The sequence below is a fragment of the Cololabis saira genome, chromosome 11 (assembly GCF_033807715.1).
Source record: "Cololabis saira isolate AMF1-May2022 chromosome 11, fColSai1.1, whole genome shotgun sequence".
NCBI lineage: Eukaryota > Metazoa > Chordata > Actinopteri > Beloniformes > Belonidae > Cololabis > Cololabis saira.
In genome coordinates, this window is record NC_084597.1 from 9928672 (window position 1) to 9945280 (window position 16609).

General features: G+C 40.7%; 1 protein-coding gene across 1 annotated transcript in view; it reads right to left on the reverse strand.

Moving 5' to 3' along the window:
- Window positions 1-834: 834 nt before the first annotated feature.
- The window catches only part of slc45a2 (solute carrier family 45 member 2), a 34348-nt gene continuing 18573 nt past the window's right edge, over window positions 835-16609 (reverse strand). Inside the window, exons 3-7 of the mRNA XM_061733272.1 lie at window positions 10618-11015; window positions 8407-8550; window positions 3662-3785; window positions 2811-3016; window positions 835-1309 (exon numbers count right to left, since the gene is read on the reverse strand). Coding sequence (XP_061589256.1) covers window positions 1097-1309; window positions 2811-3016; window positions 3662-3785; window positions 8407-8550; window positions 10618-11015 — 1085 coding nt within the window. The 3' untranslated portion in view covers window positions 835-1096. The remainder of the gene's footprint in view (window positions 1310-2810; window positions 3017-3661; window positions 3786-8406; window positions 8551-10617; window positions 11016-16609) is intronic.

Below are 16609 nucleotides of genomic sequence, written 5' to 3' on the forward strand. Positions count from 1 at the left end.
CTGCCGTGATGCCCTGCATGATGGTTTTCTCTAGGCTGTCATGTCTGATGGTGTGGCCGAAGTGCTTCATCTTTCTCCTCCTTATCTGCTTCATCAGCATTGGGTTTGTTCTTAGTTGTTCTAGAACCCAGTCGTTGGTCTTGTGCTCCCTCCATGACACACGCAGCAGGCGTCGATATGTCCACATTTCAAAGGCTTCGATTTTCTGTGTTGCTTTCTTTGAGAAAGACCAAAATTCACTGCCATAAGTGGCAACTGCGAAAGCTGTGGCCCTGACTATGCGCAGTTTTAGGCTTTTGCTGACTTCTTGGCTCTTCCATATTGGTGTAAGCTTCTCCACTGTGCTCCAGGCCATGCACAGTCTTCTACTGATTTCTGTCATGCAGTTAGCTTCCGTTGTGATGGTGGATCCTAAATAGACGAAGCTCTTCACCTCTTCCAGTTCTTCTCCATTGAGCGTGAAATTGCTGAAATCTGTTCGGTTCTTGTCCAGCACCATGATCTTGGTCTTCTTCATGTTCAGGAGTAGCCCTTTTTCTTCGTTGCACGTGTTGCACGTGTTGCACGTGTTGCACGTGGGTCAGTAGTTCCATGAGGTCTTTTTGCTTTCGCATAGCAGTGTTGTGTCGTCTGCGTATCTCAGGTTGTTAATCAGTCTTCCTCCAATCTTTATTCCGGTGCTTGTGTTTTCCGTGGCTTCCCTCATGATGTTTTCCGAATAGATGTTAAATAGAGCTGGTGATAAGATGTCATAGAGATAAAATGAAAGTTCTCAATGCCATTTAAATGAAACAATAAAGACACTTTATTTAAACAACACCTTTAAAATCACTTTCAAAGCAGTGCCATTCCACATATTGGATGGGGAGTGGTAGCCTAGTGGTTACAGAAGTGGACTGGAGTCTGGAGGACCAGGTTCAACCCAAAATGCAACCCAGGTCAACCACCCTGGGCCCCTGAGCAAGGCCCTCAACCCCAACCGCTCCCCGGGCGCCGTTCATATGGCAGTCCACTGCTCTCTAGTCTCTAGAGATGGGTTAAATGCAGAGACCTTGCAAATTTCCCCTCTGTGGGACTATTAAAGGATTTTCTTATCTTATCTTATAAAGAGAGCAATGAAGATGCAGCCTATCAGGGCCATGGCCGAGGCTGAGAGAACCACCACAATCACGCTGCCGGCCGCGTTGACCAGAGCGCCGAGACCTGCACCCACGATGATCTGAGCCAGCTGGACCATACAGGTGAGCGCCGCGCAGTCCATGCCGGTGCCCCGAGGGCTTTTATTGCTTCCTTGCAGCTTCAGTTGTTCCTGGAAGCACAGCGGGTAGTAAGATTAGTGATTAGTGAAGAGGCGGACCAGGCAAATGGGAGAGCAATCAGAAAAGAAAATGAACGGCATCATCACTGATTTTTAAATTTTTATTTTATTGACTTTTGCTTTTCTGCATTGGTCATCAATATGATTTTCTTTAATAAATATGTTTTGCTCATTTACTCTGCAGGGTGGAATTGGCAGATTTATCCATCAGATAAGAGTCCTGTGTCATTAAATAGAAATTCTAGTACACACTAGTTTTTATTTATTAATAGCTATAAATATTACACATCTAAAAGCAAGCACCTTGTTTTGTACCGCAACTTTATCAGATTTGCTTTATTTAAACTTTTTTTTTTCACAGAATCCGATGCAAGAACACAACATGAATAGGCTCCATCATGAGTTGACCCCAGTTTTAATCTCTAACAACTATTGTTGATGCAGATAATGGTTATTCAATTTAATTGAATGTTATTTACATATCGTCTATTATAACACAAGCTGTCTCTGGGCGCTTTCCGGAGACCCAGAACATTTATTACATAAACACTGGCAGGTTAAAAACTCCCTTAGTGGGAGAAAAACCTTAAGCCAAACAGTGGCAAGAAAAACTCCCATTTAGGAGGAAAGAAACCTGGACCAGGACCTGGATCATAAGGGGGGGCCTCCAGCTGGAGGACAGCTGGACAGAGCAGGAAAAGACAAAACAGACAGAGAGAATGAAGAACAGAGAAAGCAGACAGCAGACACTGAGGCGGTCAGAGGGTGGGACTGCAGGTCAGCATGCAGCTCCTGAAGCTCTGGCCTGCAAACATACACAAAAGAGACAAGGAGGGGGGGCACCGCTCATTGGATCATGTTGGTGTCCCCCTGCAGCGTAGCTCTATAGCAACATCTCTGGGATGAAGCTCTGTTTGAGACCAGCTGCTCTAGTCTGGTCCTGCAGCTGCAGCTATGACTACTGGCCCTAACACACTAGAGTTTACACTAACTATAGGCTTTACTAAACAGAAAGGTTTGAAGTTTGGTTTCAAAGGTGATGTCAGCCTCCTTAACCCAGATTGGAAGTTGGTTCCATAGTAATTGTGCCTGATAGCAGAAGACTTGCCCTCCAAATCTACATTTGGATAGTCTAGGAACTACAAGTAAACCTGCACTCTGAGAACGGAGAGCTCTGTTAGGAACATAAGGCACTATCAGGTCTTGCAAATATTATGGGGCTAAGCCGTTTTGGGCTTTATTCAAAAACTCAGAGATTTTCGCTAATAGATCATGTAATAGCTAAATCTGAATATATCTGTTGTTTTACAGCCAGAAGCTGATTGGATTGGTGCAGGAAGAACAACGTTTTGCAGAGTAGAGAAACATCCTGAGATAAATGACAAAATCCAAAAGCAAAGAAGAGATTCTCCTTGTACACGTTCTCTAGCTGGCTTACATTTTTTCTAATTAAAAATATCTCGGCTGTGAAAAATCATGGACAGCTTAGTACCTCTTCCTCGCACTGATATTCTGCTACCAAGTTGTACGGGATTGTGTAGAGCGTGCTGGACATGACGCCGAACACGCTGCAAAGGATGAGTGTGGTGATGACATTTGGGAAGAGTCCAATCAGGCTGGTGCCCAGGCCGAACACGAAGTAGCCCATAAAGTATAATCCCTTCAGGCCGATGTATGGCAGGAGGAAGCGTTGTACATCTGAAAACACACAAACACATGCGTCACGGATTGCTACAATTACTCAAGAATCAACAAAGCCACATGAGGTGTGTTGATTCTGGGGAGATGGTGGGATTAAGTGATAATTGCTTTGGTTTTTATGGTCCTCAGTGCCTTAGATTTGACACAGTTGATGGTTGATTCGACAGGCTATCTTTAATTTCTAAGGAGCAATGAAAACAAAAACATACATCAAAAATCTTTTTCTCAGCATCCAGTCTATAAATAGAGTCGATTTCACAGTCAGGCCACAGCAAGCCTTCATTATTTGGCTGAAGTCGACTTTGAATGAAGTACATTACCACCCTCTACCCCCCCTGCAGTTGTTATTTTACACGGATATTTCTATCGCAGAACTACTTTTGGACTCAAGTACAAATAAAAGCTTGGCTCAGCGTGCCTCTGGAAACACATCGTTGGTGCACAGCCTCCTAATGAGCAGCTGCAACCTGCAAACCCAATTCAGATCACGGCGGAAGCAATCTCCAACTGTTATCTGTTGCCCTTCACAACCTTGTCAAACTATTGTGTGTCAGGATGTTTGTGGATAATGACTGCAGTGATAATAATTGTGGTAAACATACTCAGACTTTGCCACGCAGACACCTAAACAGACTCACTTACATGAATAGAGAGCCGAGGACACCGCATTGATACACAGCCCCCAGCAGCCAATTTCTACCCCCCTCTCATATGTGGCATAGGCTGTTGAGTTGTGGTCTGCATAAGGATTTCCTTTGTAGACAATCTGCAAAATAGAGGGATGAGAGTGAAGAGGAGAGTGTTTAACACACACCACCCTACTTGGGAGAGAATAAGTGAGGCGACACAACTTTATTAACATAAACATATGGGTAACTTTCTATGATAAAGGTACTACTTCTTATCAACAAATGTCCCACCAGTCTTATTCTTGATAACAATGCCTACAGTTTGGTTGTCAGACCAGTGGATCCGTGCTTAATGAACCGAGGCATTGAATGAAGTGTCAGGGTTTGATTTGCCTCCTTTGACACTACAGAACATTCATCATTATTGCATGTCAAGAGATGACAGCCCTCCTCCCTCACCCACAGTCTGCACCCACGCAAACACAGATTAATGACTTTGAATGCTTGTGCAGGTATAGGGTGATGTTCTTCACCTCTTCTTAATGATGCTGCGCTCACCTTTTCACCTCGCCTTGTGTGACATTGACTCATATTCACGTCTTGATTGTATTATTGTCTAACTGGTTGATTGCTTCTTTGACGAATCGTTTTAGTCAGAAAATGTGACATCTTAGAGCCCCAAAGTGATGTCAAACTTCATATTTAAAAAAAGAAAAAAAAAAAAAAGAAAAAGATATCTATATTATAGAAGAGTGTAATGTTTGCCGGATCGTCAAACATTCTTTCTTCCTCATATCTGAACTGTTATTTAGAACCATGTTGGTGTCCTTTTGCATTGTGTGTGAATATACTTTCAATATCTTTCTAGCGTTTCATTGTGTGAATGAGACCCCTGCAGCTTATGCAACAATCCTGGTTGGCCTTGTTTAGTAACGTGCAATTTCGTGCTCCACTCTGATCACTCTGGAGAGAACCAAGAGAAGGCCAGGTCAGAGGAAGTTGAAGTGCTTGGAGTTTTAAACTGTTTTGTGGGAACTATTGAGAAAAAATGTGATGTGAGTGTCTGCGTATTGGACTGCAGAAGGATAAATGCTGGACTGGCATTTACCCGCCGAGTAAATATCTAGTTATCAGCAGCCGGCTTGTGTTGCCGCTGTGATTTCTTGTTTTGAAGTGGCAATAAAGTTGTCCACTTTCTTATTTTGCCTTCGTCCTTTCTATTTGATTTTCTCACGTTGTTTTGTTTTTCTTTGTTCTTTTGTGTGTCTGCAGGGATGTCTCTGTACTAAGGGCCAGTCCCAATTCCCCCCCTAGCCCTACTTTTCAGCCCTACCCCTAGATTTTGCGCGTTCCTGTGAGGGTAGTGGTGTCCCAATTCCTCTTTGCATGTAGGGCTAGTGGGCATAATGAGGGGTAGGGGGTATGAATCTAGCCCTTGAGAGCGAGGGATTTCAGATGTTGACTCTCCGACCGAGGGCTAGAGAAAATTTCCCAGAATGCTTTACGTCATCATTTGTAGACGGAATCAAACAAAAAAACATGGTGGACATTTCTCTTTTTTTTCTCAAATATTATGAGTTAGTTTCTGCATAAAGATGCGTTTTGATTACATTTCTAGCGAGAAATATATATTTTACTTTCATAATATTCATTCAGTGAATGTACATAATCACTCGCTTGCCCTTTGTTGCGAAGTTTTTTCAGATCTCGCCAGAATAAAGGCTGATTTATGGTTCCGCGTTACACCAACGCAGAGCCTACGGCGTAGGTTACGCCGTAGGCTCTGCATCGATTTAATGCGGAACCAGCTGCTTCTCCCGACCCGGCGGCTCTTCTCATCCCCCGAAAAACATCGGAGCAAATTTCTTATCAGGCGTTATTTGGATAAACTGAGCCCAGGTTGGAGATCTTAACGGTTACTTTTACGCCTGAAAAAATATTAAAACTTAATAAAGTGGCATATTAACAGCGCTACAGCGGAAATTAAAACACCTTTTAGCTCTCGGCTTCCTGATATGGTGTGATGTATGTGCAAACGTAACTATGCAGTCGCTTGCGTACCCGAACGTAAACCACGCAGTGACGTGGCAAGTGGTGTCCCAATCCCTAGGGAAGATTACAAAGCCCTACCCCTTGTGGCTTAATTTTGAGGGTGAAGTGGTAGTGGGATTTACTGTATTTCATTTAATTAATTGCATTTTAAAAACATCTAGGATGCCTTTTCAAACTGAACATGAGAGGTTTAATTGCCTGAATTATCCAAATGAAGTAAAACTATAAATTTAAATTAATTAAAATACAAAATTAGCCACTAACAGACTTTTCACTTATTAACGTCAGTTGGGATTCAAATGTACGGTTTCTGATTTGCACCCCTGTAGTTTCATTCATTTACTCCTCCAGCCTCCAGCACCTTTGTTTGGTTTCAGCCTCCTTTGATAGCTGTAACACAGCTCTGAACCACTCACTTCCCAGGTACAGAAAGTGCAGCAGAGTGTGAAGTTGGAGATAAAAAATGACAAGGCACAATAATTCCCCTCTGATCGGGCTGTCACATCTCACATCCTGCATATATGAGCGGCTCAAAGATCGACGCATTTTCATGCTTCAAATTAAGGGAGAAGACTAGGTTTTACCCAGTTTTTGATTTGTGTGTCAGTTCAGACACCCAAATACAGATCCCACTAAAATATAAAGCTGCCACCTGTAACGCATAGTTCAGGATGAAAACTAGGAGCAAAGCGGCATCCTCCCTGGATCTCTTCAAAGCAATTTCCTCTTGCATTCATTCTTTATGTAAAGCTAACCTAATTTGCTGTTTCCTGTAACATTCAACATGCAGCCATGCAATCCCCTCATTTAATTATCTGCAAGAAATGTAATTATATCATGCAATGGCAAATTATTTTATAGTAAGCAAACACACATGTTGTTCTGTTACTTGTGGTAATAACAAATTAGTGCAACGTATAAATTATGCTGCATAACAATAATCATATTACACAAAGCATGTAAAGTTAAATTTCTTTAAATTTCTGCATCAATCTGATTATCTTATCAGTTTATGTACTGTTTAACTCGTTCCAACTTTAATAAACATCACTCCCAATCCCTCTGCCACATTTTCTAGTCCAGCCTTCTGCTTAATGGAGAAAAAAAAGACAACAAATTGACATTGCACATGAACAAAGATTAAAGTGACATTTTCAAATATCCTGTTCGATCCAACTATAAGGCTCCGAAAGAAAGAAAAAAATATCAACAAATATTGATCGAGTAAAATCAATGAACGAAGCATTAAGTCATGTGAGCCATTGGTTTCTAAAGAGCAGTTTCAAGCCCATGGTTCTTCTTTAGGGCACAGCCATGTTGCTCGGGAAGCCAACAGTAACAGGCACCACTGTATGTAGGGTTGCCACCTTTCAGAAATAGAAATAAGGGACGCCCTGATTTCAGCAGCGCAGGAGCCAAAAAAAAGCCCCAAAACTTCTAAACTGAATAAAAATGTGTTTATTTTATATGAAAAAACAAAATGCTTTGATTTAAAGTTTAAAGTGCTTTAATAGCATTGAACTTGCATGACTGTACAGACAGACAACCATACTAGTAACTGAAATAGCCTCCTATGCTCTGTATGTCCACATCAGCCCAGATGTAATATAGCCTACAGGTGAAGAATATGGTGTAAAAGTTAATTTATTTCAATAATTCAACTAGAATATGGTGTAAAAGTTAATTTATTTCAATACTTCAACTAGAATATGGTGTAAAAGTTAATTTATTTCAATAATTCAACTAGAATATGGTGTAAAAGTTAACTTATTTCAATAATTCAACTAGAATATGGTGTAAAAGTTAACTTATTTCAATAATTCAACTAGAATATGGTGTAAAAGTTAATTTATTTCAATAATTCAACTAGAATATGGTGTAAAGGTTAATTTATTTCAATAATTCAACTAGAATATGGTGTAAAAGTTAATTTATTTCAATAATTCAACTAGAATATGGTGTAAAAGTTAATTTATTTCAATAATTCAACTAGAATATGGTGTAAAAGTTAATTTATTTCAATAATTCAACTAGAATATGGTGTAAAAGTTAACTTATTTCAATAATTCAACTAGAATATGGTGTAAAAGTTAATGAAAATACGGTACAAATCGTGTCCCGTATTAGTTCAATACGGGACGCAACATTTTTTTCTCAAATAAAGGACAATTCCGTATTTTACGGGACGGGTGGCAACCCTAACTGTATGTCATTTAATATTAGCTTTGCCTACCAGCTCTTTTAGCACATTCGCAACTAAATATCTCCAGAGCTGCTGGCAGACATTTACGGCAGAATATAGGCTACTGTTGAACATCCTTGTCTGTACAAGCACCTGGCGGCTTCGCTAAGCGCAGTAGCATGATGATAACAGCTAGCAATTGGCTGCGCCAACTGTTAGTCCATTTGACTTCCACTCTCGTCTGTTTGTCTGCATTTATTTAGGTTATCTATATGGCTTTCTTCTGTTTTTCTACTAAATGATTTGGAAATAATTTCTTGGATTCCTGTGTGGGTGGTTTTTTTGTTTTGTTTAAATAAAGGACTTTACACAATATCTCTGTATCTCCTGCATTTGAGTTCTCTCAACTCACCTCATGACATTTAGCTTTTAAAGTTTTAACACAATTTGTTTTTTTTTGTTGTTGTTTTGCTTAGTTTTTTTGCAAAGACTCAAACAACCCACGAAAAGACAAAAATCAATACCTGTCCCATGAAATCAGTAAAGAAGAGCATGTTGCAAAGAAATGCTGCCCATCCGAAGAGGTGACTGATGCACAGGATTCTGTAGTGGCTTGGCATGTTAACAATGGCCTTTATCAGTGACTTTAATGTCATCTTCTTCTGGTCCTGCAGGTAAACACATAAATATAAAATCGATACCAATCTTCACAGTTTTGGCAGGAAAAATGTCTTGTCACTGCATTCATTGGTCTCCTGACAGCAGTTCAAAAGATTAGACATTAACCAAAGCAAACATTAATGCACTGTAAATACCTTAATTTGAATTAATGAGTTGTTCGACATAAACAAGGAGATAAATTGATGGACGGAGGACGATAACATAAAATAAAGCTATGCAAAAAATGCTAATGGGGTGACAGGCAGAGTCAATACGATTAATCATCTTGTTTAAATGCAGCGCTCTGCTGGGAAAGCCCTGGTCATGGCTGAGTGTCGTTCCAAACCAGGGCAACCAGCAAGACCGACGTGAAAGGATATTTGGTTTTGCTGTTGGGGCTCATTGCTGCACACTAATCCTCCAAACTCCTTATTTATAAAGAACATGATTCAAAAGTACGAATGCAAATATCAGACAACTTTGAGATGAAGAATATGAGCATGACATGTGAAAGGAAATGGAAAAATTGACAAGACAGCTTGAGTGTATTTGATCTATTCACCTGTTCACATGAATACACTTTTACTTCCTGCGTACCTGCTGTAATTGTGTGCGTGTGTGATGTACAAAGCAGAGCATTGTTCACAAATCAGGTCGTGGGGAAACATACCTTCACAACTGGGACAGAGGTCTGTTTGTTATTCTAAGGAAATACACGTTTTCTTTTGTATTAAAACACAGCTCCACTAAAGGTTTCAGTAAGGGTCGTTTGGTGGGCTCTACAATATTTTCATGGGTTCTGAGCCCATGAACATCTATATTAGTTATAGGCTATTAAAAAAAAGTAGACACACCATCACCATGCCGTGAGAAGTCTGACTAGATAGGAATGAATGTTAACCACTTCTCAGAAGGAGAAACAAGGGGGAACACTTGAATTGCGCCAAAATATACCACACTCTAAGAGTGAATGGCTGGAAAACAGAGTCTAAAGGCTGAAATATGCTTCTGCGTCAAACCAACGCAGAGCACACGCCGCAGCCGTGACGCCGTGCTGAACCCTTCAGACCTCTCCGTCACTCCATTTGGTCGCGGTGCAGTACCCCCCGCGACCGCTAGTTAGCAATCTTTTTCTGAATGGTTTATCCGACTTTTTCCGGTCACAGTAAATCAAAGAAATAAGGACAACTATTGTGCAAAAAACCAAAACAAAAAAAATCACATATAAACGAAGAAAAGAGCCCTGGAAGTTCACTACTGCTTCAAACCGGAAACCGGAAATGCTTCGCTTTCAAACGAACCAATCACAGCCCTCTCGGTCTGCGTGTGGTCTGCGTCTCCTCGACGCGTAGTTACAATTTTCGGGAGGTGACGTCAGTGACGCCGCAGGTGACGGCGTGTCCTCTGCGTCGACCCAAACCACACGCCGTAGGCATGGCGCCATTTTGACGCAGAAGCATAATTCAGCCTTAAGACTTGTTCTTGCCTTTTTTTCCCTCCTCCATCCCGTGTTAACCGGAGTCAAGTTCTCTTGTCTGACTATGTCTGACTTGGCAATAAAGTTTTATTCTGATTCTGATTTTAGTAAAAGAAGGCTGAAAATTAAAGAGGTTTGCAGGATTGAGAATGATATCCACAGTGAAACATAGAGGAATATGAACCTCCAGGTCTGTTTTGCTAGGGTTGATTACCTGCATCTAACTGACTCCACCCTGATGGAGTACACCCCTCCATTCTTCAAAGGTATGCTATGCCCTCCAGTTTGCATCTTTGTGGAAGATGATTCATTCAGCAGGTAATAAACCAAAACACCACTCAGTCAAGTATTCTCAAATCCACTGAACATTTACTCCACGACTGAGAGAGCCGAGCATTCCTGACATTTCAATAAGCTCTTCTGAAAGGTGTTGACTCTAGCTGGACTACCACAGATGATCCGGTTTCACACAAACTTGCCCAAGTAGCTTGAATGCAAGCTGACATTAAAGTACAAGGAAGGACGGAGAAAAAAAATATGAGAATTTATGATTCCAAGAATATATTTACACATACTACAATGCAATCACATCACATACCTCCTTGTTCGGCTGCTTTGCGCTGGACGTCACTGAGTTGGCTTCTCCCAGAGCAGAGAAAGACCTCGGCCTTTCGCTCAGAGTCGAGTAGGATCTGGATCTGAGTTCTGTGGCAGGTGGTGGAGAGACCTGAGAGACTGACTCCTTACTCACTGATCCATAACCATTACTGTGGGAGGGCAGTAGGGGGAGCACGCTGGAAGATGAGGCATCCAACACAGACGGGTCCTTGGTAAGAGGTGTCTCTGGAATACTGAAGAGGTGCACCATGAGAAAGAAGCCCCAGGTGATTGCTGAGAAGAAGTAGATGACCTGGTACTCAGAGCCCAGCAGCCGACCCAGCAAGGAGTGGCCCCAGTCCATAGCGCCCACTAGGTAACCACAAGCTCCACCCAATCCTGAAGCACACATAGGTAGACATGAGAAAACTATGCAGATTATGTTCACTTTGCAACATAAAAAGGAGAGACAGCTGAAAGAAATAAAGCAACTGTTGGATGCCTTGAATATTCTGAGTGTATGTGTGTTGAATTAAAGTGAATAAATGTGAGTTTTAAATCAGCAAAGAATACAAAAACAGTGTAAAACCAGAGACTTTGATATATACACGTGAGGTAGTGTGGTCAAGAATTAATGGGATGAATGTAAAAAGTGTGAAAAATATAATCAGAGTTTACAAAGAACAACTTAATTAAAGTTTTAAGAAGGTGAGACCACAGCTCTGGCAGCCTTTTCCGACATACAGTGTTATCAAAGAGTTATTGCCCGTGTAACTGTGTAACCTTGTGGTGGCAGATATCTCATCAGTCTGTTGGAGAAGACGTTATGCTGCTACTCATTGATGTGCTGGAGGTGGTGTATTCTCCATCCTCCAGAATGGATAATAGTCCTCTGTCCGTCACTATCCAGCGGTCCAGCCAATCACACGGCCAGTGTCCTTGATCAATTTCTTTATTCACTTGCGGCCCCCACCTCCCAGCACACCACAGTGTAGAACAAAACACTGAAGATGACAGGCTGATAGAAAATGTCCAAAACCTTGGGGAAAGATCTGAGGTTATTCAGTAATTGTGTCTGGTCACATGTTTCTTTCACACAGCATCAACTTGAGTCCACTAGTTTAGTCCGTCCTACTGTACATAATGTACTTGCACTTTTCCATCCTGCCAATGTCCTCTCCAAGGATACGGGTGGGCTGTGTTGTGATTCTTTTCTTTCCAAAGTCACTCTCCATCTCCTTGGTTTTGGTCACGTGTTGAATCGTTTTCACATTCAGAATTTTATTAGACTACTCCATAAAGTCCTGCACCACATCCCTTCACTCCTCCTCCTCCTCCTCCTCCTCCTCCTCCTCCTCCTGTCAATCACTCATTCACCCAACCACAGCAGCATCAATGCAAAACCTTTGCAGGTGGACTGATCCTGAGGAATTCAGAGGGGTAGAAGGTGAACTGAAAACTGCAAACTGAAAATTGAAAACATTTGATTCTAACAATCCATCCAGGTACAAGTGAACTGTCTGCAGCAGGTAAATGAGTTCATCGCCCATGCCCAAACTGCATATAAGTGATATTCTCAGCTGTGGTCTGAAGTGGACCAAGACCAGCATCTCCAGCAGCTTGATCACATGAGATGTGGGGGTAACGTGTCCATAATCACTGAAGCCGAATGGATTCAATTTCTTTGGAACAAGAACCAAGCAGGAGGTTTTCCACGGCTCCGGTATCCTCTTCAGGTCCAGGATAACACAGATCTTCAAGACCTTCACAGACATTCAATCTGATCCCGCAGACTTGCCTAGGTGGAGTTTTCTCACCTGTCCAAGAGTCACAGTTATGTAAATGTAAATGTAAATGTACTTTATTTATATAGCACCTTACATCGACCTACAGGTGAGGCTGTGAATCCCTGCACTCTCTAGTATCTAAACTTCACAGCGCACCCCAAGTCCCTCCTCCTCAACTCAGGCGACTTCAACCACGCCTCGCTGTCCTCCACTCTTCCCACCTTCCCCCAGTATGTAAATTGCCACACCAGAGACAATAAAAAACACTGGACTTAATGTATGTGAATACCAAGGACGCATACACCTCTTCACCCCTCCCCCCGTTGGGGCGCTCAGATCACAACCTGGTTTATCTGTCCCCTGAATACATACCTATGGTGAATAAACAACCTCCCACTGTAAAGTATGTGAAGAGCTGGTCTGAGGAGACCAGTATGGCACTGAGGGACTGCTTCGACACCACAGACTGGGATGTTTTGTGTGAGCCCCACAGGGAGGACATTGAGAGCCTAACAACCTGCATCACGGACTATATCAACTTCTGTGTGGAGAACACTGTTCCAACCAAGAAGGTACAGTGTTTCTCCAACAACAAACCCTGGGTGACCCCGAAACTGAAGACCCTGCTTAACGAGAAGAAGAGGATCTTCACGGGTTAAAAGGTGGCAGCTGCATTTTGTACTAGCTTGAGACGGCTAAAAGAAGAATGGGCGATGCCAACATAAAGTGCATTGCAATAGTCCAATCTGGAGCTGACTAGAGCGTGGATAGCTCTCTCCATATTGTGACGGCTCAAAAATGTTTTCACTTTGGCTAAAAGACGCAACTGATAAAAACTTTTCTTCACAACATTCTCCACTTGTTGGTCAAATTTTAAAAAGCTATCGAAAATCACTCCCAGGTTTCTAACTTTGGGACAGAAGATCCGGACAAAGCGCCAAAGTCAGCCGTCACAGTGTCACCAAACAAAATGCACTCCGTTTTGTCCTCATTTAAACGTAAAAAATTGTGTGCCAACCACTGCTAGATGTCAGTAATACATTCCAACAGGGAGCTTTGTACACTAGTGGCTATAGGCTTCAGTGGCAGATAGATCTGTAGATCATCTGCATAACAATGAAATGATAAGTAATGTCTGGCTATAATAGACCCAAGTGGCAACATACTGTATATAACGAAAAAAGAAGTGATTCCTGTGCTCCAAGGGCCCACCCCAACACTATCGACCAGCACCCCCCCAGTTATTCTGGGGGGGTGCTGGTCGATGGTGTTGGGATTGGTCCTTGGAGCCCAGCACCTTCCAGTCTCTCCTCCTAACCCCAGTGACCCAAGTGAACACTCCTCTTGTAGATGTTCTTCTTACCCTCCTCAGCTCACCTGTCTCCAAACCTGGAGTAGAGGCAGGGTGGACAGCTCACAGATCTTGATGTACTCTGTGATGCAGTCCATCATGGCTAAAATGTTACAAATTAAACTCACAAAACCCCATACACTTCACAGGCTCAAACAAAGTTGCTTAATCTTTTCACACAGTTGTCATATTATTATTGGATATATTTTTATAAAATTATTCCCAAAAAAGGTTATTAAGAAGCTACATATAGCTAATATAATAATATATATGTAATAATAATAATAATAATATAATGGGCTGGATGCTGAATCTTTTTTAATTAAAGCTCCTTACTGGTGAAGTATTTTGTCATAATGCCAATATCTTTTGAGGGGGGAAAATAGTTTTTTTTTCCCTCTGAGTCACAAAGAACAATCATAACAATAAAAAAGGCAAAAAAATGTTTGAAATAAATCTTTTGAAAGCACAGAAAGTCATATATAAGTGCCTCAGATCCCAGCATCAATAGGTAGTACTCGCAGCCATTGGTCTCAAAGCACTACGTTAACATTCAGAGAAAGAACCCACAAATTAGAGCCAGTAAAAGTCCTGCTGGTGGTGTCGCTTCACCGCCTCAGAGATCAGACAGCCTCCTCATTGATCCAACTCTAAATTCTATATCTTATCAAAAGAATGCTGGAAGTCGATGTGAGGCTGTGCGTTTGAAGGCTGACCTTTCATCGGGATTACAATCATCAGCACACTTGCACATACACAAAGGAATCAATCAGATAGAAAAAAAATCATAACTAAGTGTCAGGGATGGCCCCATTAAAGTTGTATCCCACTGAAATGCAAGCTAACCTTCAGCTGACCGCTGGACGAGTGGTCAGCTAACTAGGGTTATAGACTGCAAGAAGTTATTGCCGTCAACTGTGGTAGTTATAATAGGAAAAGGTAATTGAATAATATAAATGATATAACAGAGATAAACAAGCAAATCTTAGCAGACATGGAGCTCAAATCAATTAAAAGTGTAGAGTAAAAAAAACCCTCAGAAAGTATTTTAAATCAGATTACAATAATTGTTTTTCTTCAGTGGTGCATCTTGATTGGGCTGCATCGTGAGATAAGTCCCACATTCAATATTCTGGTGATGGATGTGACCAATCAGAAATTTGGATTTAGCTGCTAGGTCACTGAAATAATTTGATTGCAATGATAGCACAGGGAAATAAACCGGTCTAAACCGGACATTCAAAATTTCCAGTACCTCAAATGGCGCTTCATCAAAATCTCTTTTTCATCGATATTCTGTATAAACACATGAGCAAGGGAATATTGTGGGAAAGGTTTTTTTCAAGCACTACAATGAATATTAATATTTGACATAAATGTTGCTTAAAATTCACTTAAAATGAGGCCGAATGTTAGACCTTTCTAGATGAGGCATCTGAGGTGGTGCGTCACAAAAGGAAAACATATTTGGAGAGAAAAATCAACACTATTGCTGATGTTTTTTTGAAAAGACACGAACCCTGTGTGCTCCAAACCAAAGATGAAGAGGACGACCCACACTTTCTAGAAACAAGTCCAAAATCCAGTGTCTGTGATGGTCTGGGGGTGTATCAGTGGGCTCTCTGAGACTTTCTGAGACTGTGGCGTTCATGCAGAACAATATTTAAGACTTTAAAACAGAATATTAAGCAAATAAATCCTTTTACAGTAGATGAAAAATGTTTTCCAAAAGATTTCTTTTTCTTTCTCTCTTTTTTCAACAAAACACACATTTCAAAAGCCTTTTTTTGAAGAAATAGCTTTGTTTCAAATAGAGAATCTGTAGAGATCCTTTATTCTGTCTTCGGGGATCTCTATATTTTCCAGCCAGTAGTCAACCCTTCCTCACAACATACACAATTAAGAAGGGAAAAAAAGACTAAAATGTAATTCAATTATTAATAATTAAATAAAATGCCAGGAAAATGTGAGATTTTTATGTAAGTGTGGACAAAGAGTAAGTGTTTCTCCTTTACAGGATGTCAAAAATAAAGTAACAGTAAGTAGTGCTGTTTTTCTTAAAGGAAATATAAAACTGATGCTTGAGGAGAAACATAAATGTTTTGTCACATGCCTACATGATGGCACACACTGGAAACACGTGTTAGTGGATCGTCTCTAGACGTGCTCTACATTACATAGGAAAAAAAAAAAAAATAAAATATATATATATATATATATATATATATATATATATATATTTATTTATTTATTTTTTTTTTACATACTTTTACATATTTTTTTTACATACATAACAAGTGATCTTTATGCTGAATGTTTTATCTACATCTCTTCAGAAGAAAAAGCATCCTAATAGATGATGCCAGAAGACAAGATCTTTCTAAAATGGTGTTTTCATGCATCACATGATTTTCGGGAAACAAGGCTGACTCTCATTTGATGTAATCGTCATTATGTGCTTTCTTTCCCTCATGTTGCTGGATTAATTTAAAAATAAACACTTGTAAATGACAGGAAGCAAGAAGTTTTATGAGTAAATGTGTAAAAGTTAAAATATCTGAGTCACAAAATGAATTTTCAGCAGTTTAATAAACCTCAAATGTCAGGCAAGAAGTGGAAAAAAATATCAGTATGACTTTGCAAATTTGCAATGACAATGTTTCAAAGTTAAGTTAAGTTTTAAATGCACTTCAGAGGTGTTATAGCCCCATGATTCTTTGTTTCACAGCTCTTCCAAGGGGAGTGTGGATTTATCATTTCCTTTTGCCATCAGTGAACATGAACTGCCTAATAACTTTCCATTAACTGTGACCTGAAGATGCAGTGAGACTGAAATGTCTCCATTTTCCTAAATG